Raw genomic sequence first — 25,306 nt, 5'->3', positions numbered from 1 at the left:
TAATATTTAATATTGTCTTCGGTTACCGCGATAGTTACTCATGAAATAAAACTATGAAAACGGATTATATCGCGTATATTGAATTTAAAATACATCCCGACGTTTCGAACTCTTTACAGCGTTCGTGGTCAACGGGTGACTGAGGAAAAATTACAAAATGCAAAAATACCCACATACTAAAATAATGAACAATCATAGACTACAAACTTTAAGGCTGGTTGTACATGCAAAATCGGTTCATAAGGCTAGTTTTACACTATAATTATTTTTCAAGTAAAGATATATATATATACGCGATAAAAAACTATGCCGGCTCCAACCCTACACCACGGACCCGAGAAGATTTAATTCCCTCCTAAATTGTAGGAGGGTATCCCAATATGGGACCGGCAACAAACTCGGCGGGACACATCTTTTCAAAACATCAGAATATCCAGCATCATCCGACACTACGGTCTCACAGTCTATGTCTCGCTTGCTCCTTTATCAGGTGGACTACAGGATCCCAAGCTGGTGGTAGAGAAAAGCCATCTTCCCTATTAAAGTTTGGATATTTCTTAATCTCAATGGCCTCGCGCAGCATTCTGGGTATGTAACGCTTCTCCTTGGCAAGAACCAGAGGCTTATCAAACTTGATTGAGTGATTGGCTTTATCCATGACATGCTCACAGACAGCAGACCTAGGTCGACGGTGCTTGACATCAGCTATGTGTTCCTTCACCCGAGTGGAAATGCTCCGTTTCGTCTGCCCGACATATGATAGGCCACACTCACAGTCCAGCCTGTACACTCCTGCAGTCTGTAGAGGGGTATTGCATTTTACAGGCCTCAGGAATTGTGACATCTTCTTCATTGGCTTGAAATATGTTTTTATAGAAGCACGCTTCAAGATGTGGCTGATCCTGTCCGTGACCCCCCTGACAAAAGGCAGAATGGCAGGCCTGCGCTCAACTGTGGGGATCTTAATGTGGGACCTCTGGTTGACCCGCGGTATCCTGAGCTCGTTTGCCTGGAGCGCGCGCCTGGCATGCTGGAGCTCCGCGGCCAGATGCTGGTCATCACATATCCTCTGGGCTCTCTGAAACAAAGATTTGCCTACTGTAACAAGTTGACTGGGATGGTGATGCGATTTGCCATTTAAGTACCTATCAGTATGAGTAGGTTTCCTATACACAGTGCGACCTAGGGTGTTATCAGGATTTCTTTTTACCAATACATCTAAGAAGGGGAGAGAACAGTCTTTTTCCAACTCCATAGTAAATTTTATTTTGCTATGGATGGAATTTAGGTGATCCAAGAAAGTTGAAACACTACTTTTTGGAAGTATAGTAAAAGTGTCATCTACGTATCTTTTAAATATCTTCGGTCGCACAGGAGCCAATGAGAGTGCCCTCTCCTCGAAGTCCTCCATAAAGATGTCAGCGACTACTGGAGACACCGGAGACCCCATGGCCACGCCGTCGACTTGAAGGTAGAATTCACCATTCCATAGCAAGTAGCCAGATGTAAGGCAATGTTCCAACAGCTTAGCATATTCCTCTGACATGTTCTGCTCACATAACCTCTTCTTGACAATTTCAATGCAGTCTTGTACCGGTAGGCTTGTAAATAGCGACTGGACGTCAAAACTGACCATGATCTCATCATCAGTCAATGTTAGGTCTTTAATCTCACCGATGAAATGGTAAGAATCCTTTGTATGCGTCCTAGTGTTACCACGTAATGCTGAGAGGGCTCCCGCGAGGTACTGAGCCAATTTATATGTGGGAGCATCTATCTGGCTCACTATGGGACGTAGTGGGGCACTAGGTTTGTGTATTTTTGGCAACCCATACAACTTTGGAGGCACGGGGCAGTCAGGAACTAAACTTGCAACATTCAGATCAAGGCTGTCCGAGTAATCACTAATTAGTTCTTTAGTGGTTTTCAATACTTTCATAGTCGGGTCCGTCCTTACATGTTTGTAGGTTGTAGTATCCGCTAATAATTCCCTAATTTTCTGGTTATAATCTGAAGTATTAAGTACAACCGTCGCATTTCCCTTATCCGCTCGAAGAATAGTAAGGTCTGGATCATCGCGTAACGTTTTCAACGCGGCCAATTCATCTCTAGGCAAATTCCTTTTTGGAGGCTTGGCTTTCCGTAATAATGACGAAACATCCTGCCGTATAGATAGGATTCTTACCATTTCATCGGTGAGATTAAAGACCTAACATTGACTGATGATGAGATCATGGTCAGTTTTGACGTCCAGTCGCTATTTACAAGCCTACCGGTACAAGACTGCATTGAAATTGTCAAGAAGAGGTTATGTGAGCAGAACATGTCAGAGGAATATGCTAAGCTGTTGGAACATTGCCTTACATCTGGCTACTTGCTATGGAATGGTGAATTCTACCTTCAAGTCGACGGCGTGGCCATGGGGTCTCCGGTGTCTCCAGTAGTCGCTGACATCTTTATGGAGGACTTCGAGGAGAGGGCACTCTCATTGGCTCCTGTGCGACCGAAGATATTTAAAAGATACGTAGATGACACTTTTACTATACTTCCAAAAAGTAGTGTTTCAACTTTCTTGGATCACCTAAATTCCATCCATAGCAAAATAAAATTTACTATGGAGTTGGAAAAAGACTGTTCTCTCCCCTTCTTAGATGTATTGGTAAAAAGAAATCCTGATAACACCCTAGGTCGCACTGTGTATAGGAAACCTACTCATACTGATAGGTACTTAAATGGCAAATCGCATCACCATCCCAGTCAACTTGTTACAGTAGGCAAATCTTTGTTTCAGAGAGCCCAGAGGATATGTGATGACCAGCATCTGGCCGCGGAGCTCCAGCATGCCAGGCGCGCGCTCCAGGCAAACGAGCTCAGGATACCGCGGGTCAACCAGAGGTCCCACATTAAGATCCCCACAGTTGAGCGCAGGCCTGCCATTCTGCCTTTTGTCAGGGGGGTCACGGACAGGATCAGCCACATCTTGAAGCGTGCTTCTATAAAAACATATTTCAAGCCAATGAAGAAGATGTCACAATTCCTGAGGCCTGTAAAATGCAATACCCCTCTACAGACTGCAGGAGTGTACAGGCTGGACTGTGAGTGTGGCCTATCATATGTCGGGCAGACGAAACGGAGCATTTCCACTCGGGTGAAGGAACACATAGCTGATGTCAAGCACCGTCGACCTAGGTCTGCTGTCTGTGAGCATGTCATGGATAAAGCCAATCACTCAATCAAGTTTGATAAGCCTCTGGTTCTTGCCAAGGAGAAGCGTTACATACCCAGAATGCTGCGCGAGGCCATTGAGATTAAGAAATATCCAAACTTTAATAGGGAAGATGGCTTTTCTCTACCACCAGCTTGGGATCCTGTAGTCCACCTGATAAAGGAGCAAGCGAGACATAGACTGTGAGACCGTAGTGTCGGATGATGCTGGATATTCTGATGTTTTGAAAAGATGTGTCCCGCCGAGTTTGTTGCCGGTCCCATATTGGGATACCCTCCTACAATTTAGGAGGGAATTAAATCTTCTCGGGTCCGTGGTGTAGGGTTGGAGCCGGCATAGTTTTTTATCGCGTATATATATATATCTTTACTTGAAAAATAATTATAGTGTAAAACTAGCCTTATGAACCGATTTTGCATGTACAACCAGCCTTAAAGTTTGTAGTCTATGATTGTTCATTATTTTAGTATGTGGGTATTTTTGCATTTTGTAATTTTTCCTCAGTCACCCGTTGACCACGAACGCTGTAAAGAGTTCGAAACGTCGGGATGTATTTTAAATTCAATATACGCGATATAATCCGTTTTCATAGTTTTATCTTATAATATTTCTTAAAAGCTGTATGACGAAAGCCTTAGAAAATTGTACCTACCCAAATTGTTAACTATTGTATTGTCCACAGGAAAGACTCATTTTACAGAACGTTTTTGACCAAATTGTCCTTAACAAAGAGTGAAGTAAGTATTAGGTCCTTAATTTGAATGGCCATATAAAAAGTTACGCATCCCACTAAAAGATTGCATTATTATACAAAGTTTTTATGTGTTAAATACCTATACAAGACACTTCTGGTGCAGTTGCCAAATGTAGTAGGTACATAGGTAAATATTTCCAGAGGACCGATCTGACTTGGTGCCGAGCCAGCCGGGCACGCAGCTTCACTTCCCGCGCCGCAAGAGCGAGCGGCCCGTCAGCGCGCTGTCCTACCAACTCACCACTGACGACTTCCTTGATCCCTCCAACGGTAAACTGTCAACGTATTTTTTTCATTAAGGATGACTGCCGCTAGAACGGCCCGCGTCCGTCACACATTATTTTCTATGACAGGTGACCGGTGATCACGTGATGACTCACGTTAGCACGTCAGGCTAACGTGAGTCATCTTTTATTCCGTCGGATTTCGCGACAATTACCTTATTTAGTTTAACTTTTCGGGCATGTACTAGTAATCTTAACATGCCCGAATATTAAATAAAAAGAATTCAAAGGAATGTTTTTACAATGCTTTAAATAGTTAGGTACTTCGACTTCATAAGAAAAAATGTTTGGGTTTATAACTATGTTTAGGTATGTATAGAATTGTCCTTTAAGTATAGTTGTATTTTTTTTCCCGACAGATTATTTCTCTTTATTCAATTATGTATAATAAAAATACATATTAAAAATTACATACAATTATTGTTATCCTAAATATAGCACAACGAAAACAAATTAAAACTAAACTAACATTAAAACAAAACTACTTAAAAAATACTGTATTAAATTTAGTATTTATTCAGTTATTCCTATTCCGTTGATAATAATATCAACTTAGGGTGAAAAACCGAGGGATTGTTTTTGTAGGAAACTAACTAGAAACATATCCTAATATACTCGTTTAAACAAAGAACCCTCGGTAGAAATCGAACCTAAAACACCTCAAACAAGCCTGGGTCAACCCTAGTTAATATTTCTCGTGCCCTTTTTGAGTCCGTACTTGTTTTTTTTAAGGCTTCGCCCCGCACGACAAAAAGTTCAGCCGAAGCGTGTCCCAGCTGGACAAGGTGGCGGTTGACGTCCGCGATGTCTGCGCCAGTTGGACGAATGATCCCAACTTTCAAGCTCTTAAAAACATTACTTTACGCATTCGAAAAGGAAAGCTGTGCGCTATCATCGGATCGGTTGGGTGCGGAAAGGTAACACAATTAATCTATTTATTACTTAAATAGGTACGAAGAACTATTTTGTAGGCCTCGACATTATTCTTCTTCCCTCGATGTTTTTTTTAAAACTAGGTAAAGATTGAAAAACTCCGTAAAACTACATCACTGGCCTACATACATTAGCTTTCTTTTGTTTTTTCATTACTCGTCTTAAAAGGTTACAAACTTGATTTATAAAATACCTAAACATGATATTTACAAAAAAAAACTATTGCGATCAGCTTGAAAAACTGTTCTAAAAATATTACAATTGGCCATCTCTCCCGAGGTGTCCGGGAGTGATGATCATACCATTATAGGAGAGGCGGCCATAACATAAGTCTTCATTTTAGTATTTGTTAATTTTTCATTTTTTATTTCCCGAGTCCCTTTTCTTCTCAAGACCCCGTTTATGCCACCTAATACCAGCAAACAGCACACTCAATGCCGTCATGCAGGAGAAGAGGCTCGCGATATTTTTTCACACACCTGCAATAGTTATCTTTCTAAATGAATTACATTTTCTTTCTTTATTCGTTATCATGCATACGGGGACATCGCCACTGATGTCTGATAACCTTTGGAATACCTAATCCGTGATAGATACATTTTCGTCACTATGTGCCTTCACGGTCATATGCCATAATACCCCAACTTGAACTGGCCATCTCTCCTTTTTGTCCGGAAGAGAAGACCAGGTCTAAAATCAAAACAGGTTGAAACTCGAGCTTCATTCTTATTTAGGTTAGAACAAAAATATAACCGTATACTTTGCACCAAAATCAAATAACACCATTGGAATAAGCCACTAGCATCACCACCATGTAAAATATGAACCATCTAAAAATGTTATCACTATTTAAAAGTGTTAAAACAATCAACAAGGATTTTACGTACTTTTACAATATTTTTCCCCAATATTTTGGCCACATCCTTGCTCTTGAGCATGACATGAATCACATGAAGCGTACTAAACTAGAACTAGCGACATCTAGCCATTAGAATCGTGAAATATTTCGATGGGCAATCTCGCCCTTATGGCCATCTACCCCGGGATTACCCTATTTTGTGTAAAATGTGAGTGAAATATCTTTAAAAAACCCGTAGGGGTCGGATCAATAACTAAGTAATTAAGTCCGACTCTCTACTACAAAATTTTAGACCCAGTAGCTTCGGAGATAAAGGGGGGAGGGGGGGGGGGAGTTATTTTTTGCCTATTTTCTTGAATAACTTCTAAAATTATAAAATATATAATTATGTTTGTAGAGATGGAATGAGACGCCAAATGGAAACCAGTATTTTATTGGTTGTAACTTATAATAGAACAAAATCAAGTCATACAAGTGAAGTACCTAGCCATAAAACATATAACGTGTGAGCGTAAAGTGGTACGCTGTGGCGTTCTCACTCCTTGCTTGATCTCTCAGGGGATGTCCACCGCTAGACTAAAGGTCAACCGAGGATGAAGCTTAGGGCGGTGACGTTCTCGACCCGTGCTCATTTATTGGTTTACCTTGAGGATAGCAGCAATCATTCGTTAGCAAGCTAGACCGCTAGCTAACGAATGATTATCGGCTTTTTTATTATCCTGACGGGCTCTATTGCACTAGGGCAAGTAGAGCGGTAGGACTGTGTGGGGGGATGGTAGCCTGGGGAAAATCTAGAACCCTTCCGCATCACACGAGACGGTTTTGCTACGCTGGATTACTCCTAAAGAGTTTTCGCTCCAGCGCAGATCAGTTCAGCGGTCTCAACCTGATCTGAGGGTGTAAAGGGATCGAGCTAATGGGAGTTTTGTCGCTGGTTCGCTACGACCTAGCCTAGCCGAGAAGGCTACCGGGTTGATAAGGGACTGAATGTTAACCACGGAATGGGTTGGTCGCGTGGTGGACGTCCCCGCCGGCGGGCAAGTTTTTGTGTACGCGTTGTGTCCGCGATGGACGCCGCACGCTCAGCGGCCATCCTAGCGATGGACGCTGAGATTGCGTCGTCCGGATCCGTGAGTGTGTGCCTGGGACGACGGACCGAGCGTCCCCTAACCAGTGTGGTTCGGGTTACTTCAAAGGGGGGAGGTGGAGGAGTGGGAATGTAGTTCGCAGCCTTTCTAACTAACGGATTTTTATGGTGCGGAGCGTTATCACAGTAAGGCCGCGAAGTCTGCTTGAAGAAACCGTAAATGGAGTTAAGCCCCGAGTCACGGTACAAACTGAGGTTCGTCTGGTACCACGGGGCACCAGTCGCCCTACGGAGGAAACGATTTTGAACGGCCTGAAGGGGCTTGAGACTTGACATACTCACGTGTGACAATACCACACTTGAGTATGTCATGATTGGACGAACACAGGTCTTGTAAAGGGTCAGCTTATTTCTAAGTGACATTTTACTAAACCTGTTAATTATCGTTCCGAGCCTTCCTAATACGAACAGCGCTCTGTTACGTAACCTACGGATGTGGTTTCGGAGTCAGCCGACGGTCGAGAGTGACGCCAAGATATTTGACCTTGTTCACCCACGGAATAGGTTGGTCAAGTAGCCGTACCGGTTCCACCCTCCTTTCGACCGGTGCGGTGAAAGTAGGGTGGAAGATGATCGCCGCGTCTTATCCGGATTGACTTCAATACGCCAAAGACGAAACCATCGACCGAGGTCGAAGATTGCCTCCTGGAGGTATTTCCGGATAAGGTCACGGCGAAAATGAGACGTGAAAAGCGCGGTGTCATCAGCAAACAGACCAAGTTGCACCATCGGGTGTCTTGGAATATCATTTGTGAACAACGAATAGAGCGTAGGAGAGAGGACGGAGCCTTGCGGGACTCCTGCCCTAATGGGGTGTGGGGCTGATAGCGTTCCCTCCAATCTGTAACAAAAGCTGTCCGTAAGGAAATCTCTTATTATGAGTACGAGTCTGTCCGGCATTCCGATCTGATATAACTTGTATATCAGCCCGTTATGCCAGACCTTGTCGAAGCTTTTGCTACGTCGAGAAAGATCGCACCAGTCTTTACCCCATTTAGCCGTGAGAAACCGTCTTAGATGTGCTCCGTGAGGCGGTGCACCTGCTGAACACACGAGTGCCCTGCGCGGAACACCCGAACTGTTCGTCAATGACGATTGAATTTGCGACCGTGAAGTTAAGAATCCGAGTGAGAATGATTCGCTCAAATAGCTTCGCGACGGAACTAAGTAAGCTAATTGGCCTGTAAGAGGACGCGGACGCGGGCGTTTAGGAATTTGGCGATTTATTCTCTTCGTTATGGACCAAGACCCAAACTTGGACCCGGTCTCGGACCTGGGTCTGGACATGGACCCCAACTCGGTCCCAGACCAGGACCGAACTCCGACCCGGACTTGAACCCGGACCCCGACTTGGACCCGGACCCAGATCGATCTCGGACCCAAACTTGGACCCGGACAGCCGGACTAAGACCCGGACCCGGATCCGAACCCAGACTCGGACCCGGAAATGCTACAAGAAAAGTGGGTTAGGTTAGGTTTGGGTGGGTGGCTTTGAACTGCGATCCTCGCAGAACCGAACTGCCATCAGAAAAGTGGGTTAGGTTAGGTTAGAACTGTGACCCTTACAGAAATGAAATGCTATCAGAACTTGAGTTAGGTTAGGTTAGAACTGCGACCCTTACGAAAACGAAATGCTACTAGAAAAGTGGGGTGGTTTTACCTCCTTTTCTACATAATTAGGCAAAAGATGCTGTCTTTTTCATTTCATTGGCTGGTTGTGCACTATCAACAATAAGTCACCTTCGGCATCCCCCATTGAAGTCGGTTTTTTTTTCTTAAAAATTATTTTAAATTATAGACAAACGAATGAAGTCCCTATTCTCATGTCACTCGGGATCAAATGTCGTGCTGTTTATAATAAAAAAACATACTGAATTGACGTTTCGTTTCGATAACTGTTGTATATTAATATATATACTAGAATACTAGAATAGGGACCCACTTGAGTTCTGACAGCTGTTCCAAATTTAAACTCATAACTTTATTAAAATCTATAACGTAATAACATTAAAGTACAGATTTTACCTACTACCACAGATAAGAAATTTCTCATAGTAAAATTGGTTGTAATAATGCTGGTCAATTCTGAACGCATTTAGAGCACTAACGATATGTGCGTAGAGAATAGTACATTTCGATGCTAGTGCGGAAAGTATGTCATTACTTTACGAGTACCGAGATATGAACGAGTGAAGAATGACATTTCTCGAAAAAATAAGAAAAACAACAAGTAAGGAATTCGAAACTTTTATATTATTAATTCTGTGACATCATTGGCATTGACATTATGAAGAGGTGTTTTTTTAGCTGGGTGTTATTATTATTGAACCCACTTCAATGAAAGTTTTTTTTTAAATGCATATTCTATAAGACAGAAACAATTGTAAATATAAAACATTGTACTATTATTACCCAAATATCATTAATTACGATTATCTGTGTATTTTTATAAACATTTATAAAAACAATATCGAATGTTGCCTTTGGAAACTTAAAGCGGAAAGAAAAAACGCCTCTTCTTTGACAGGCGTTCTGTTCCATTCAGACAACTTATTAAGAACGGTTTTACAATATTCAATATAAAAAAATAGACGTGTTATAATGATGAAGAGGTAAGTAATAAAATATAAGATGTGTATATTTTTCGTATTCTTACATTAATAGTAGGTTTTTGAGTTGATTACGACGTTTAAAATAAACTAATATTAACACTCATCAATAAGTAGTCATGAATTGGAACAAGAATAAATTTAAAAAAATTGGAAAAGTAAAAAGCACTAGTTCGCGAAAACCAACTTTCCGCACGCTAAACAGCTACGTAAAGTAGCACTTTTTGAGCAACTGTATTAAAAACACTTTTACAGGTTCACAGTAAAAATTTAACTTTTTTACTTTAAAAATTCCTTTACAACAACAAATTCAAATTTCAAATCTATCCAGCTTATTTTCCGGTTTCAAGTTTTTTTCAACGGATTGTCGCTTGATCGCTTATTCCATAACGCTGTCCAATTATGAACCCATTTCACAATGATTTACCCTTATGTTTTTGAAAGGTCCTGTTGGATATGTCTAGAAAGCAATTTTGAATTGCAAAGTGAGTATTCAATTAAGGCGAGTGTTTGTTTGGCTCGCTCTCGTGGCACGAGGCGGCACAGGTGGCGCGCGGTCTTATCATGCGGACTCTCGGCTCGGCCCCAGCCTCCATATTGATTAAGTGCCGCCGCCTTTATAACCCTCACTGAAGACCTGTGAATTACCTATTTACTTTTAAAGTTTAAGATTAATAACGTCGGTCCGTGTTTCATTTAATCTCAGCGGCGTGGCGCCCGGTTATTTAACGGAATGGCCGGGTGCGGGAGAGGCTTGTTTGGTCATTTATGTGTTCATCCCGATTCCCGTGTTAATGACCATTCCTTCCGGTTATGGCCTCGAATGTGAAACGACTGAAACGAGAAGTCAACGCCCCATCGTAACCAAGCATAATGTAATAAACACATCCTTAAATAATTAACGTTGTTAGGTTGTTATTATGACATGCTAATGTCTTGGTTAAGTAATGAGTATTCTTCTTTAGTGTTATTAGGGGTATACAATTTATCATAAAATTTTCTTGGTATCTTTGGTGCGAAAGGCGGCTATTATTTCATTTTACTTCATTTATTTCATATGTTGCAATTAAGATACCTTCAATCGATCGATGAAATAAAAATCTCGATGTTTGTTTAATTATTACGTTCAAATGATTATTTTATATGGAAACCTGAGGGCGTACTGCGAACCACGTTGCTAGTTGCCTCCCTGTCACACTTACGTAAGAATTTACAAGTGCGACAGAGAAGCAACACGTCGAACGTGACTTGAGGTAGGCTCTACTACCCACACCAATTAATCATTACATATTCATTTATCTATACCGGGTGTTTCCTGTAACAGGAGAATTAAATTAAACTGGACGCTGTACGCCTCAAACTGACCAACATTTAATTTTGTTCAACAACTTTTTAAAATTATGAAATTTTTAGATTATACCTTTTTCATACTAATTAAATATTATTTTCAATGTACGCTGCCATCTGTGTGTTTGACGTTGCTTGTCACCCTTGTCATCGTTCTTCGTTGGTTTAAACATAACAAATTTTGCAATACATTGCGTCTTAGAATAAACTTTAAAGTGTAATAAAAATCAAACCACAAGTTATTTTTAATAGTTGCTGAACAAATGTTGGTCAGTCTGAGGAGTACAGCCTACAGCTTAATTTAATGCTCCTGGTACAGGAAACACCCGGTATATCTAAACGTAAATGTCCTGACTGACTGACTGACTAACCGGTCAATTCGAACAACGTGATAATTACTAGATACGAGAACAATACGAGATTCGAGAAACCAATTGTCATTTCACGCTTTAATTATTGTGACGTTTTGGGATATCCATTAGATATCCATTGGATGTCTAAGTAATATCTTAAGCAAATCTTAAAGACATCGTTCAAGAGGACATTCGGAATCGCGCAAATGTCAAATTTGACATGACTGTCTTAAATATCTCGTTATCGTTTCGGTTTCATATCTAGTGGATGTCTAGTTGATATCTAGATTATTGTTCGAATTGGCCCGTCACTTAAATTAACGCCCAGCCCAAACCGTTGTACCTAGAGAGCTGAATTTTTTACAATAGGTAGTTTTTATAACGTTAACTTACCCACTAAGAAGGGGTTTTTCAAAAGTGAAATTTGGGTCCAAAGTTTGTATGGGTAAACAAAATTAGTTAGACTATTTTATTCGAAACTTCACAGGAGTATTCCTAACGATAAATGAACAAACACGTGTTTCAGGTTTTTTTGAAAATTCAACCCCAAAAAGGGGGAAATGTGGTGCCAAAGTCTGAAAATCAACATGGGTACTGTTTCTATGGTTTATCGGGTCGCTGAATACGAAAACAACAAGGATTTTAAAATAAATCCAACGTGGCGGACGTGAAAAGCCATCTCCCCTGTTGGGGTGCAATGGGGTTGAAATGTCTAAATAGGTATCAATATGGGTGTCGTTTTTATGGTTTTTTGGGACGTTAATTACGAAAATGGTAAGCGATATTAAAATTTTATAGTGGTCATGAAAATTCTTGAACGTACTCGTATTTGTGCCCAATTGCAATTCAAACGGTCCAGTAGCTTCGGAGCAAATCGGCTGTAACAGACGGACTGAAAGACAGCCACACGTGATCGATTCTATAAGGGTTCTATTTTTGCTTTTGAGGTATTTAACGAGACCCGCGTTATCCTAATAGATTTTTTTAATTTGTATTTGGTGCCATCTCGATCGCCGTCAATCGGTACCTAGGCGAGTGCGGGCAGCGCGGCGGGACGGACGGGGCGGGAGGAGTAAGTCATCGGGAAACTACCTGCATCCATAATGAGTACATTCAAGGTGTTGCAAGAAGGTGGTTGTCTGTTTGCTTCTTATAAGTTTAGGTTTCCATTCTAAGTAAAATGCAAAACATCGTATGCACCTACATATATATATATATTCTACCTACGAACCATAAACCATAAAAACAATCTTTTGTAAGTCGTTATAGAACCATATTTTCGTAGATCTCCTTCCCCTGCCTCCCCCGCACCCTATACATTAGACAAAACGACATATTCTTAAATCACGCGGGCGAAGCCGCGGGCAGAAACTAGTGTTTATATATTTCCGGGGATTCATGTAGGTATAATATGTTGATTTCCTACTAGATGCTAAATACTATAGGCCTACTGTTTAACTGAGGCGGTTGGTAAGAAGTTATTATGGTCAGTTACGTACGGGCTGGTTGAACGCTCGGTTGTATGAAGCTGATTGGTATTATGTTAAGTAAGTAATGCCAACCTCTTTATCAACGGCCTGAGATAAGATGTAACAACAACTGTAAACGTATTTATAAGTTGTTTACCAAAAGTTATGAAATTAGGGCAGCCTTCATTTCATCCACCTTCTTAGTGCAACAAATATGTTGATATCCTGAAAGGTAATAACTTGAGATCATGCTGAGGGGCGACCTTTTCAGTTACGTTTACTCGTATGTTTTATATGAATAAAAGTGTTGTATTAGATTTAAGCAATACTCGTCCTGAATAAACTTTCTTTCTTTCTGTCTTTCATTTGTTCTTTCTTTCTGTCTTTCTTTTGTTCTTTCTATCTTTTGTTTCTTTCTTTCTTTCCAGTCGTCGTTCCTGCAACTGCTCCTGAAGGAGCTGAGCGCGTCGTCTGGCAGCGTGTCAATATACGGTTCGCTGTCGTACGCGTGCCAAGAGGCGTGGCTCTTCCCCGCCACGGTCCGACAAAACATATTATTCGGATTGCCGTATATTGCAAGCAAATACAAAACCGTAAGTAACTAGTTAGCCTATTTAGATACGGCTATAATACATTATATAGGTACATACATACATACACATACCTACAGCTACCTACAAACTGAGACACAATAAATAAATAAAAAGAGTAACGTTATGACAACAATAGTAATAATTTTATAGCATTTTTAGCATATTTAAAAAAAAATAGTTATTTTTGTCGTAGATGTTTTGCTGCTTAAAATCAAATTAGGGCACATAGTGACAAAAACATGAAAGTAAATTTCAATTTATTTACATAGTAGTTTGCACACGATTAGGTAAAAAACATTTATCTACGCACATATCGTTAGTGCTCTAAAATGCGTTCAGAAACCGTAGGAAATTACCAGCATTATTACAACCAATTTTATTATGAGAACTTTCTTATCTGTGGTAGTAGGTAAAATCTGTACTTTAATGTTATTACGTTATAGATTTTTGTAAGGTTATGAGTAAATTTGGAACAGCTGTCGGAACTCAAGTGGGTCCCTATTCTAGTATCCATAGATATTAAAACAGTTATCGAAACGAAACGTCAATTCAGTATGTTTTTTTAATATAAACCGCACGACATTTGATCCCTAGTGACAAGAAAATAGGGACTTCATTCGTTTGTCTATAATTAAAAAAAAAACATTCGTCTTGACGGAGGATCGAATTGCCGCCATTACTGTTATCATTGTTTGTTGGTTTTTTGACTTTTTTGCTGTTACGAAAGTAGAATTGTGAAAAATTGTTTGTAATTTACATTTTAGTTGAAAATATGAGTAGTTTGTTTCTGTATTTGTTCAAATTTATTTTTTATTGCATTATTGTAATATCTATAGTCTTTAGATATTTTACAGGTAGCACTAGTAGCGTAGTAGCAATGCAGGTCATTTCTCTACGGCTTCTGAACCCATCTTCGAGTACTAATGATATGAGTGTAGATAAAAATAGTGTATGCAACTGTACATAATTAGGCCTTAAAACACGCGTGTGATTCTATTATGAAACTCGGTGACACTCGTTTCATAAAACCACACTTGTGTTTTAAGGCCTCTCATTATGTATCAGTTGCATAAACTACTATACTGAAACCCCTCTAGCATGTGTAGTAGTGTTCGAATAGTCATTCCATTTTTGAAATTTGTAAAATAACGTACAGGGTTTGCAAACAAATTATAGTACAACCGGATTAGGTTTCACCTCGAAATCCTTCCAAAGTTATGAAATTTGGTATTTATGTTAATTAAAGGTCTCTTTTTCATGTCCACACTATTTGACATTTGGGGACCTCGAGGAATCGCAGCCATCTTGGAAAATGTGAACCAATGCTGGAAAAATTTGCGTTTTACTCTAAATATACGTTCTCTATGAAAATATCATGTAAGGCAACATTAAAGCTTATTAAATTCTACACGAAAAAGTCCTAGATATCTTTGCGGAAAAAATAAGTCTTGTTATAGAAAATAATAGCTGAATCCAGATTTAGGGCTTATACCCTTTCAGGGGATATTCTCTTAATATGAAACTTGGAGGAATATGAATTCCACTTTTGTCTATACGTTTGTACACGTTCTACCCCAATATCAACATTTTACTCGACTGCGACTTAAACAGAGTAGGGTTATGGGTTTAAATACTAAAAATCAGTACACCCTGTAGCTCAGGATACTGGATGGATTTTTTTAAATGACATATCGGTAGATTCCTCTTGACCTTCACAACCTGTTTACACTTGTTTTATTATAGAAAAATCAATACAGCCGCCTTGAGAGGACGTCGAATAGTAAATCATATTTTTACTTCTAGCGCCTAAACTATTGAGTGGATTTCAATAAAATAGACATCAGTAAATCCATAATTGGTACACGAGTGCTATGCAATACAAATTTACTAAAATAAATGGAGGAAAAATGTTTAGGACTTAAAAATGTGACTGAAAAAACCGATTTTAGGTCTTAAATGGGGTTTAAACAATAGTGACAGTAATGAAATTTGACACCTATAATTTTAGGGATCCCTGTTTGCGTGTCATAAAATTGGAGCTTCGGGGACCACGGGGACCATTTTTAAGTCCTAAACATTTTTCCTCCATTTATTTTAGTAAATTTGTATTGCATAGTACTCCTGTACCAATTGTGGATCTACTGATGTCTATTTTATTGAAATTCACTCAATAGTTTAGGCGCTAGGAGTAAAAATATGCTTTAATATTCGGCGTCCTCTCAAGGCGGCTGTGTTGATTTTTCTTTAATAAAACAAGTGTAAACAGGTTGTGAAGGGCAAGAGGAATCTACCGATATGTCATTTTAAAAAACCGTCCAGTATCCTGAGCTACAGGGTGTACTGATTTTCAGTATTTAAACCCATAACCCTACTTTCTGTTTAAGTCGCAGTCGAGTAAAATGTTGATATTGGGGTTGAACGTGTACAGATGTATAGACAAAAGTGGAATTCATATTCCTCCAAGTTTCATATTAAGAGAATATCCCCTGAAAGGGTATAAGCGCTAAATCTGGATTCAGCTATTATTTTCTATAAAAAGATGTGTTTTGTCCGCAAAGATATCTAGGACTGTTTTGTGTAGAATTTAATAAGCTTTAATGTTGCCTTACACCATATTTTCATAGAGAACGTATATTTAGAGTAAAACGCAAATTTCTCCAGGATGGTACACATTTTCTAAGATGGCTGCGATTCCTCGAGGTCCCCAAATGTCAAATAGTGTGGACATGAAAAAGAGATCTTTAATTAACATACATACCAAATTTCATAACTTTGGAAGGATTTCGAGGTTAGACTTAATCCGATTGTACTATTATTTGTATTCTACTATCATGATAAGATGAATTTATATCTTATCTATTTATAATTGTCAATGTCTTCGTATTTTTTGCGTCGTTAATGAATTTACAATACGAAACAAATTATAACATAAATAAATTTTAAAACATCGAATTTGAATTCAGCTATTAGTGGGTTAGTGAGCTCGTTACCGTCCACTTGACGGAGTCACTATAAAGCTACAAATAATTGCGCATAATTTGAGTATAAACATATCATACCGCACAATTTTGGACTTATTGCAATCCTTAATGTCTAAGCTATTGATCTATTTACATAAAAATGATATTTCGTAAGTAGCGAATTAATAAAAAATAAAATATAGTAGTTGCAGCTTTGCATCCGTGCCTTTCAGAGGACATAAAACCAAGAAAAACAAAGTGCAGACTGGAAGTTTAATTACTATTCTAGCTATATTAAGTAATATTTTTAGCACGTACGTATACTTGGAAGTACCTATAATAAATCCAATAATAATCAGTTCATAAAGTTTTTTAAAGAAATCTTAGAGAAATTTAGTGGACGAAAACTAACATACCAATTTCATGAAATACTTAATTTTCGTCCACAAACGGACGGAAACCCACATAGCTAGGCGAATAATATTTAGTATGGTTAATTTATTTTAATATATTTACAGTATACAACTGTTTTTCCTCTCAATATGATCTGTATCGCCTATTAAACCAGGCATTTAGTTTACGTCCACTCCTTTGTCAACGGTGTGTGAATAAAATGGTATTTTGTACAATTGATTCTGGACCGATTCAAATTAAGGATTGTTGAATTTGGTATTAAAATAGCTTGAGTACTTAGGAAGGACATAGGTTAGGTTTATCACGAAAATAATCATTATACGCGGCCAAAGTCGCGGGCAGAAGCTACAAAACCAACTAAAAATTATTTATATATAACATAAGAAACAAAAACGAAATACATAATATATATAATCGATTTTCAACTCAATATTGCTGTGGTCTAAAACTAGCTCATACGTGGACGAAAACTAACACATAGGTGGACGGAAACTACAATAATACTCTAGGTACTTTTGCAAAATATATTTTTTATAAACAAAACTGTAAATACTATTTATGGTAGATAGATAGATAATTTCTTTATTCATACCCACAACATACATGGCATTGAAAAGAACAAGATAAGAACATGCAAAACAATTGCTTAATTCAGTTATCAAATGTGTTTATAAGAGCGTTATATTGTATGAGATCTTTTGTTTAATGTACACTTACATATATAACATGATACAGGTATGCAAAGTGTGTGCGCTCGAGAAGGATTTCAAGCAGTTTCCGTTCAGCGACCAGACGCTGGTGGGCGAGCGCGGCGTGTCGCTGTCGGGCGGTCAGCGCGCGCGCATCAATCTGGCCCGCGCTGTCTATCGTGAGGTAAGGCTAGGCTATAACCGCGAAAATCGAACTTCGTTAATTTCGAGCAACTACCTCTGTAGCAAAAGAGAAAGATGCATGAAAATTGCGAACTTTGGTGTTGAAGAGAGGAAAGTTGGTTTTTCTTGCGAGTGTTTATTTTGAGTCCCGAGAAAGCGAAAGATTCTAAGTTAGAATCTTGAACGTAGCGAGGGACTCAAAAACACGAAATGTAAAATAACTTTGCTCTCGTGTTGCACACATAGTTTTTCACCTCAGTAGTGAGAACATATTAAAGGTTAAAATGTATTTCGAATTACACAGAATAATACAGACAAAAACAAAAGAAAAAAAAAGTTATAAAAGTAAGAAGTGACAGTTCACGGCCATCACTTAATTAAAAAGCTACTTTGTTTCACTCCAGGGAGTGACGAAAGTAGGCTTGTTCGAGCTGCTGAGGTGAAAACGAATAAGACATATTAAGAGAAAGACAAGCTAAATAATATTGCCAAAGGAGACACTGACAAGGAGCGAACAAGACGAGTAAAGGACGATACAAAATACAGAATGATACGAAATAAGAAATTAAACGAAAAACAAATGAAACGAGCGATGCTGATACCAAAAATGTAACATCAACCCCTTATTACATCTCTGATTCGGGCACGCCCTGTTTGACATCCCACCCGTACAAATATCATAATCGGTGAATTTTTATTGAGAACTCAAAACCAATTAATTATGTTAGTATGTACAAATGTTTAATAAACATTCTAGGAAATAGGACAGGAGGTACAGAATACAACAACTACCAGCCATTATACCAGACACCAGATCATGGGCAGAGTAAGTTCGTAAGAACTCGTACATTCTCGTCCCTATTTTTGTTAAAAAAACATACATAACCTTCTACCAATTTAACCCAGAATAATAATTATATATTGCGAATGAAACCAATATGACGGAAAGTGTGCTATCGATTAAACTGCATGTGGTCAATATTATCAATAGAAACAAATCCAATTAGTGAGAAAGCTTCGAGTAATTTTATATATATTGTATAGAAGAGAAATTGGAAGAGAAAGCGGCTTTTAATTTAATTTAATTTAAATAATATGGAATCATGTCAACTGCGCTCATGCACTTACCTGTTTACTCAGAGTCTCAAGAATACAATGCCATTGAGTGGTAAACCACAAATTAGGATAACTACCTCGTAGTAAAAGCAGATTATAACCGCCTTGAATGTTAGTATAGATTAACGACTATTTATTTAACAATAGTCTACAAAATACACTAACTAAATAAAGGCTAACATAACTTTATTTGCATTTTACAACCGTCGACACCCAAAACGAATGCACTTTGTAGAAAACCATTTGTTACATGTTTTTAGACCATTTTAACCATTCAACAAGAAATAAGGTTAAAAATCCAATATACATGCAATGCACTTCTAACTTATTTTGTAAGTAACTAATTGGCGGCTACGACAACAAAAGCAGATAATAGCATTACTTAGCTCAGTTGAAATGATTCCATCTTATACCTACCTATCATTTGTACTTTTAATAATTGAGTAGTACCTACTTATAATTTTAGGCTATCTATATAGCAATGACAGCAAGACACAATACATACGTGTACAATTAAGATTATACTCGTATTCTTCATATAATTCAGTAGCTATTTAGGTCAGGCAATGAATGCTCAAAAAAGTTATAGAGGGAAATGCTTGGAAGTTGGAACACAATTTTTGACTTCGTAACTTTGTTTGGACTAGTTAGGAGGTGAAAGCCGGGAGGGGGGAGACAAGGGGGGTTTGAAGGTCCCATTTCTTGGATTTCGATCATATCTCGGAAACAATGCATCTTAGCGACATGGTCACTTATACAAAATTAAAGTTGATTTAATTTGTAACTAATTTTATTTAGTCAAGTTTTTCGATATCTTGTATAGGTTTTGAGATATCTGGTCTTGAAAGTTTATCTTGATATCTACATCAGTGAAGCTGCTAGGCCATGTTTGGTATAGTTTTTATATAAATCGGGGGTGCTGAATTAATTTATGGTATTACATCACATTGACACCATTCCGAAGTAAAATCAAAATTAAAAAAAAAACCTTTTAAAAACTCCTCTTCACGCTTAAACTGCTGAACCGATTTCGTTGAAATTTGGTATAGAGATAGTTTGATACCCGGAACAGGACATATGATAGTTTTTATAACCATATCCTTTTGAGGGTGTGAAAAGTGGAGTGGAAGTTTGTATGGGGAATCAATAAGCGCTGAACCGATTTAGATGAAATTTGGGATGGTCTACATCGTTGATTTAGATGGAAATGATACCAACATGACTTACAAACAAACCTAAACTTAAACAGTATTAACTTCAGAAATTCAGCTTCGGCGTAGAAGCTGAATTCCCTCCACACCCCATTTCACACTTTTTAAAGGATGATTTTTGACATAAAAACTATCTTATGTCCTGTCTCGGGACTCAACATATCTCTAGACCGAATTTCAACTAAATCAGTTCAGCGGTGTAAGAGTGACGAACGAGGAGTTAAAAAAAACCTGCCAAGTGCGAGTCGGACTCGCGCACCGAGGGTTCCGTACTTTTTAGTATTTGTTGTTATAATAGCGGGAACAGAAATACATCATCTGTGAAAATTTTAATTGTCTAGCTATCACGGTTCATGAGATACAACCTGGTGACCGACAGACGGACAGCGGTCTTAGTAATAGGGTCCCGTTTTTACCCTTTGGGTACGGAACTCTAAAAAAAGGTTCAAAGTTTATATGTTTTTACTTCGTAATGGTGTTAATGTAATACCATAAATGAATTTTACACTCCCAATTTATACGAAAACGATACCAAACATGGCCTAGTAGCTTCACTAATGTAGATATCAAAAGAAAATTGAGAGCCCCAAATAAACTTTCAAGAGATATCTCGAAAACTATTCAAGAAAAACTTGAATAAATTAGACTTTTAGCAAATTTAATGAGCTTTCGGTTTGTGTCACTAAGACGCACAGTTTCCAAGATATAGGTGAAAAACCGAAAAATGGGACCTTCAAACCCCCCTTTCCCCCCACGGCTCAAGGGCCGTAGGGCCGGGGACTTTTGATATGTTCACCTCCTAACTATTCAAAACAAAGTAACGGAGTCAAAAGTTGTGTTTCAAGCATTTCCCTCTAAACCTTCTTGTTGCTTGGCCTTTTTAATTGAACCTAAGTAGTAGAATGGGCTCGGCATGCGTTACGAACATTCTATTAAAGTTGCAAGGAAGCCAAGCTGTACCTAAGCATTCCGAGTCCCAGTTTACACAATACATAACAGCTAGAATACACGGATCGAGTAACCTAAATTATTAAGTAAGCAGATATATTTTTGTAACTTTTACTGTTTTCTCCATGTCCAATTGTTTACGTCGAAATAAATTTATGTGTCCTTAAGTATGCAGATAAGTAAGAAAAGGTAAGTAGGTAAAGTATTTATTTTTCAACACACGCTCAAAACGACGTTTTTATTCCACCGATTTTTGACTCATAATCTATCTACACGCGTGCTTTTTCAGTATACCTATTATAACACTCGTGCTTTTCCATTATATTATTCGACTGAGTTAAGAAAGTAACTGATTGCTAATAATATCTATGCATGGAAACGGAGCCTTCTTTAATTGGTCGGACTGGCGGGCACCCGCGCGGCCGACCGTCTGCCGCGGCCCGGGCGGCCCGCCCGCCGCCCGCAGCCGGGGCGAGGGGCGGCCGGCAGTATGACAGATGCAACACTGCATACTGTTGTAACAATTAAAATTTGATTAATATGAAAGTTTTTTTTTTGTGTGCAAGTGTGTTGAAAAACGTCGTATGAAACGCGTGTGCATTGGTCATTACACACATCAGCTTTCTTATTGCCTCGTGTGTGATGACCAACTTAGCAAACTTGTATCACAATGTACTATTAAGAGATAGTCGTGCAGTTGATTTTAGAGTTATGGTAATGAAACAAAGCATGTAGCAGTTTTCAAGAACATTATAGACTCCTTGGCATAAAATGGAGGATCATAAAATAAATGCACTGTAGTCCTTTTCTCGTTCCGCCACCGCTGGCTCAGCCTGATGCAAGTCTGCTACTTTCCTAACTACGTGCATTTGCAACACTTTCGCAATATTATTATTTTATTTAGTAGCCTATTGAATAATACATTTATTTACATACAAGATATATACAGTGGTACTACTAAACGAAATTAATAACTAGCTTAAAACTAAAATAGGCATTTCCTCGCTGTATCGCAATGCTGATACGTTGTGCGAGGAAGCCGCCAGCTCTTTGCGTCACCAGTAACGTCAACCAGACGCTCTCTCGTAGCCCATTGAGACAGGCGGGAGACCGTCGCTCATAATGGCAGGGGAGCCCAAGAGGCGATTTTGGGAGTTTCTCGAGCGCGGCAGATTAAGATAAGGGATACCTTGCATCTCGTTGAGTAAGTACCTTCACCATGAATGAGTCCTTAAAGCAGAGCCACCCGTCCAGGACAGCCCGTCAGAATAGTAAAAAAAAAACGATACCTCGTCAGAAATACTCGAGCGTGTCAGAAGTGTTTATTTGAATAATCTGACGATTTCAGCGATCCGTAATCAAATGGCAGGGTCAAGAAGTTGCAAAAAAACGTTACCTTGACTTACTCGACTTACTCGAGCGTGGTCAAATTTATTTTTTATTTTGAAGGGAATAATGCAATAAAGAAAAAAAATCTGTCGATTTCCACAAGCCGAAGCAGTAAATATCGTTTACGAAGTTTAGTAAGTGTAATATAATGATTTCTTGTTAGGGATATCGAGACCGACTGATTTTGACGTCCCATAGGATCTAGTGTGCAGTGCAATGATACGGGTGACGATGATAATTACAAAAATAGAAAATGGTTGATCGTGCAGGTCATTTCTAAACCTTCCCGCTATTTTCGAGTGATATCTCTTGAATGCGTCGTTACATAAATACAGGTTGTCTACAGACAATACTTGTCGTTCTTATAGTAGGTACTTACTACTTACCTATCTTATATTCTAAGTTTTGTAAAGTATACTTATTCGTACCGCTAAGCAAACTATGTGTCTTCAAATGTTTACGTATGCGTGCACTTTAGTCACTAAACCTTAAGCTAGCCTCACCTAAAATTGAATTATATAAATCGCATTAGGTATTTTATCGCGCACTGCAAAGTGGATTAAATGTTTTACTAAACGCTCAGCTAAATTATGGTACACGGAGCTCGTCAAATGGCTACGCCGTCGCAGATATTGGCAGGTTACAGTTTATCATAATGTAATTATTACATGTTACACCATGGATATTAAAACATCACTATGAAAAAACAATGTTCCTTTATAAGTCACATTTAAATACGACCAAAGACAGTCCTGCAGCCAGCACCTTCCAACATCCATCCATATAATTTCAAAATGATCAGTACACTAGTTTAATTGGGTTATTCACACTAGTTACCACCAAGTTCTTACCAGTGGTAACTACCACCAGTCCAACTCGGCTTGGTGGTAACTACTGGGATTTTTTCCCCAGTAGTTACCAGCGGTAAAAGGAGGGAAAAAAAATTCCCAGTAGTTACCACTGGTAACAACTTGGTGGTAACTGGTGGGAATAACCCAATTTATTTTTGTTTTTAAGGCGGACATCTACCTGCTAGACGACCCGCTGTCGGCGGTGGACGCGAACGTGGGCCGGCAGCTGTTCGAGGGCTGCATCAACGGCTACCTGCGCGGGCGCACGCGCGTGCTCGTCACGCACCAGATACACTTCCTCAAGGCCGCCGACTACATCATCATCCTCAACGAGGTGGGACACAACATACACTGCTACGAGTACATGTACACACCCGACTACTACTAAAATTCAACTTGCTTTCTAGTTATACTTACCACCATGATAGTGGAAAACAAAAAGGTACGACCTGCCTGATGCTAAGCAGGGTTTGCAATAATTTCCTTATAGAATAAAATCTATGAATAAGATGACCCCATACAAAGTACACAAACACAGGATAACATAATTTATATTATATAATCGACGACCGGTCTGGCCTAGTGGGTAGTGACGCTGCCTATGAAGCCGATGGTCCCGGGTTCGAATCCCGGTAAGGGCATTTATTTGTGTGATAAACGCAGATATTTGTTCCTGTCATGGGTGTTTTCTGTGTATATAAGTATGTACTAGTATTTATCTACCTATATACGCATGAATATCGTCGCCTAGTACTCATAATACAAGCTTGGCTTAGTTTGGGGCTAGGTCGATCTGTGTAAGATTGTCCCAAACATTTATTTATTTATTATAATATGTATAACTAATAAAGTCGGAGTGAATATTTATAATACTAACTTGGAAAATTTCCTTATTTCAGGGCAAAATCGAAAATATGGGAACATACCAAGAATTAATGAAGAGTGGTAGAGACTTGACAAGATTTTTATCGGAAGATAAAGAAAAAGACAAAGATTCTGTCAGTCTCAGCGCAGTAAGTTGGTATCCTTAAAGACAAAGATTCTGTCAGTCTTAGCGCAGTAAGTTTTCAATCAAAAGTTTTCAACCGCATTGTCGCTTACCATAAGGACGAAAATTGCTTACGTCTTTATACGAAAAACCTGTCAGAGCGTCCCTATGGCAAGCGACAATGTGGTACCTTTTGCTTGAAAACGACACATATCCTTAAAGTTTTTGTAACTTCATTTTATAAGGCTATTTCAGAAATCGATTTTAATTGAATTGAAGTTATATTACCTAACTACTTAAGAAATACTGTCTCAATAATTTTTTTTTTTTAGAAAAGTGAGGACAAAGCAAACGTGGTTAAGAGAAGTATATCTAGAGTGAGCGAAGCCGAGGAGCAGCCAGAGTTCAACGCTCAGGTAGCCTTGGCCGAGGAGCGGCAGTCGGGCAACTTGCGGCTGGAGGTGATCGCTGCTTACTTCCTGTCCGGCAACAGCGTGTGCTACGTCCTGTTCACGGTGGCCGTGGTGCTGGCCGCCACCTCGGCCGCGGCCGCTTCCGACTATTGGGTCAGCAATTGGTGAGTTTATTTATAATTTATATAAAAATAAGCTAGGTCGAGTGTTATTAAATTTTATAGTAATCCCTTAGGTTGACTTTTGTAGCTGTAAACAAACAGGTAAGTAACTTAATATAATATGTATAAATAAAAAACAAAATTCAGTTTTTTTGTCATTCTTACAGGACAAATGAAATGGCAAGACATGAAGCGGAAGCAGGAGTCGATACCGGTAAATAAATGTATTACTTTTAATAAAATCAGTTCCATCTCGCAAAAAGAGAAGATTGTGGTCCCTTCATACCAACCAAGCAATTATTTTATAAGTATGTCTAACTACTGATTGTAAATAGTTTGATTTGTGCATCTGTAACAGCAATCAAGCAGCATAAGTTATAAAACTAGAAAGATGGCGGATTTCATAGGT

General features: G+C 38.9%; 1 protein-coding gene across 1 annotated transcript in view; it reads left to right on the top strand.

Annotated features, from left to right (window-relative positions):
- Positions 1–25,306, top strand: part of LOC134754620 (ATP-binding cassette subfamily C member 4-like) — a 62,972-nt gene that overhangs the window by 25,123 nt on the left and 12,543 nt on the right. Inside the window, exons 8-15 of the mRNA XM_063690950.1 lie at positions 4,122–4,250; positions 4,997–5,181; positions 13,410–13,574; positions 17,684–17,821; positions 23,502–23,669; positions 24,235–24,348; positions 24,656–24,900; positions 25,065–25,111. Coding sequence (XP_063547020.1) covers positions 4,122–4,250; positions 4,997–5,181; positions 13,410–13,574; positions 17,684–17,821; positions 23,502–23,669; positions 24,235–24,348; positions 24,656–24,900; positions 25,065–25,111 — 1,191 coding nt within the window. The remainder of the gene's footprint in view (positions 1–4,121; positions 4,251–4,996; positions 5,182–13,409; positions 13,575–17,683; positions 17,822–23,501; positions 23,670–24,234; positions 24,349–24,655; positions 24,901–25,064; positions 25,112–25,306) is intronic.

The sequence above is a fragment of the Cydia strobilella genome, chromosome Z (assembly GCF_947568885.1).
Source record: "Cydia strobilella chromosome Z, ilCydStro3.1, whole genome shotgun sequence".
Classification (NCBI taxonomy): Eukaryota; Metazoa; Arthropoda; class Insecta; order Lepidoptera; family Tortricidae; genus Cydia; species Cydia strobilella.
The sequence above is the reverse complement of the archived record's forward strand: the minus strand, read 5'-3'. Positions and strand labels throughout refer to the sequence as shown.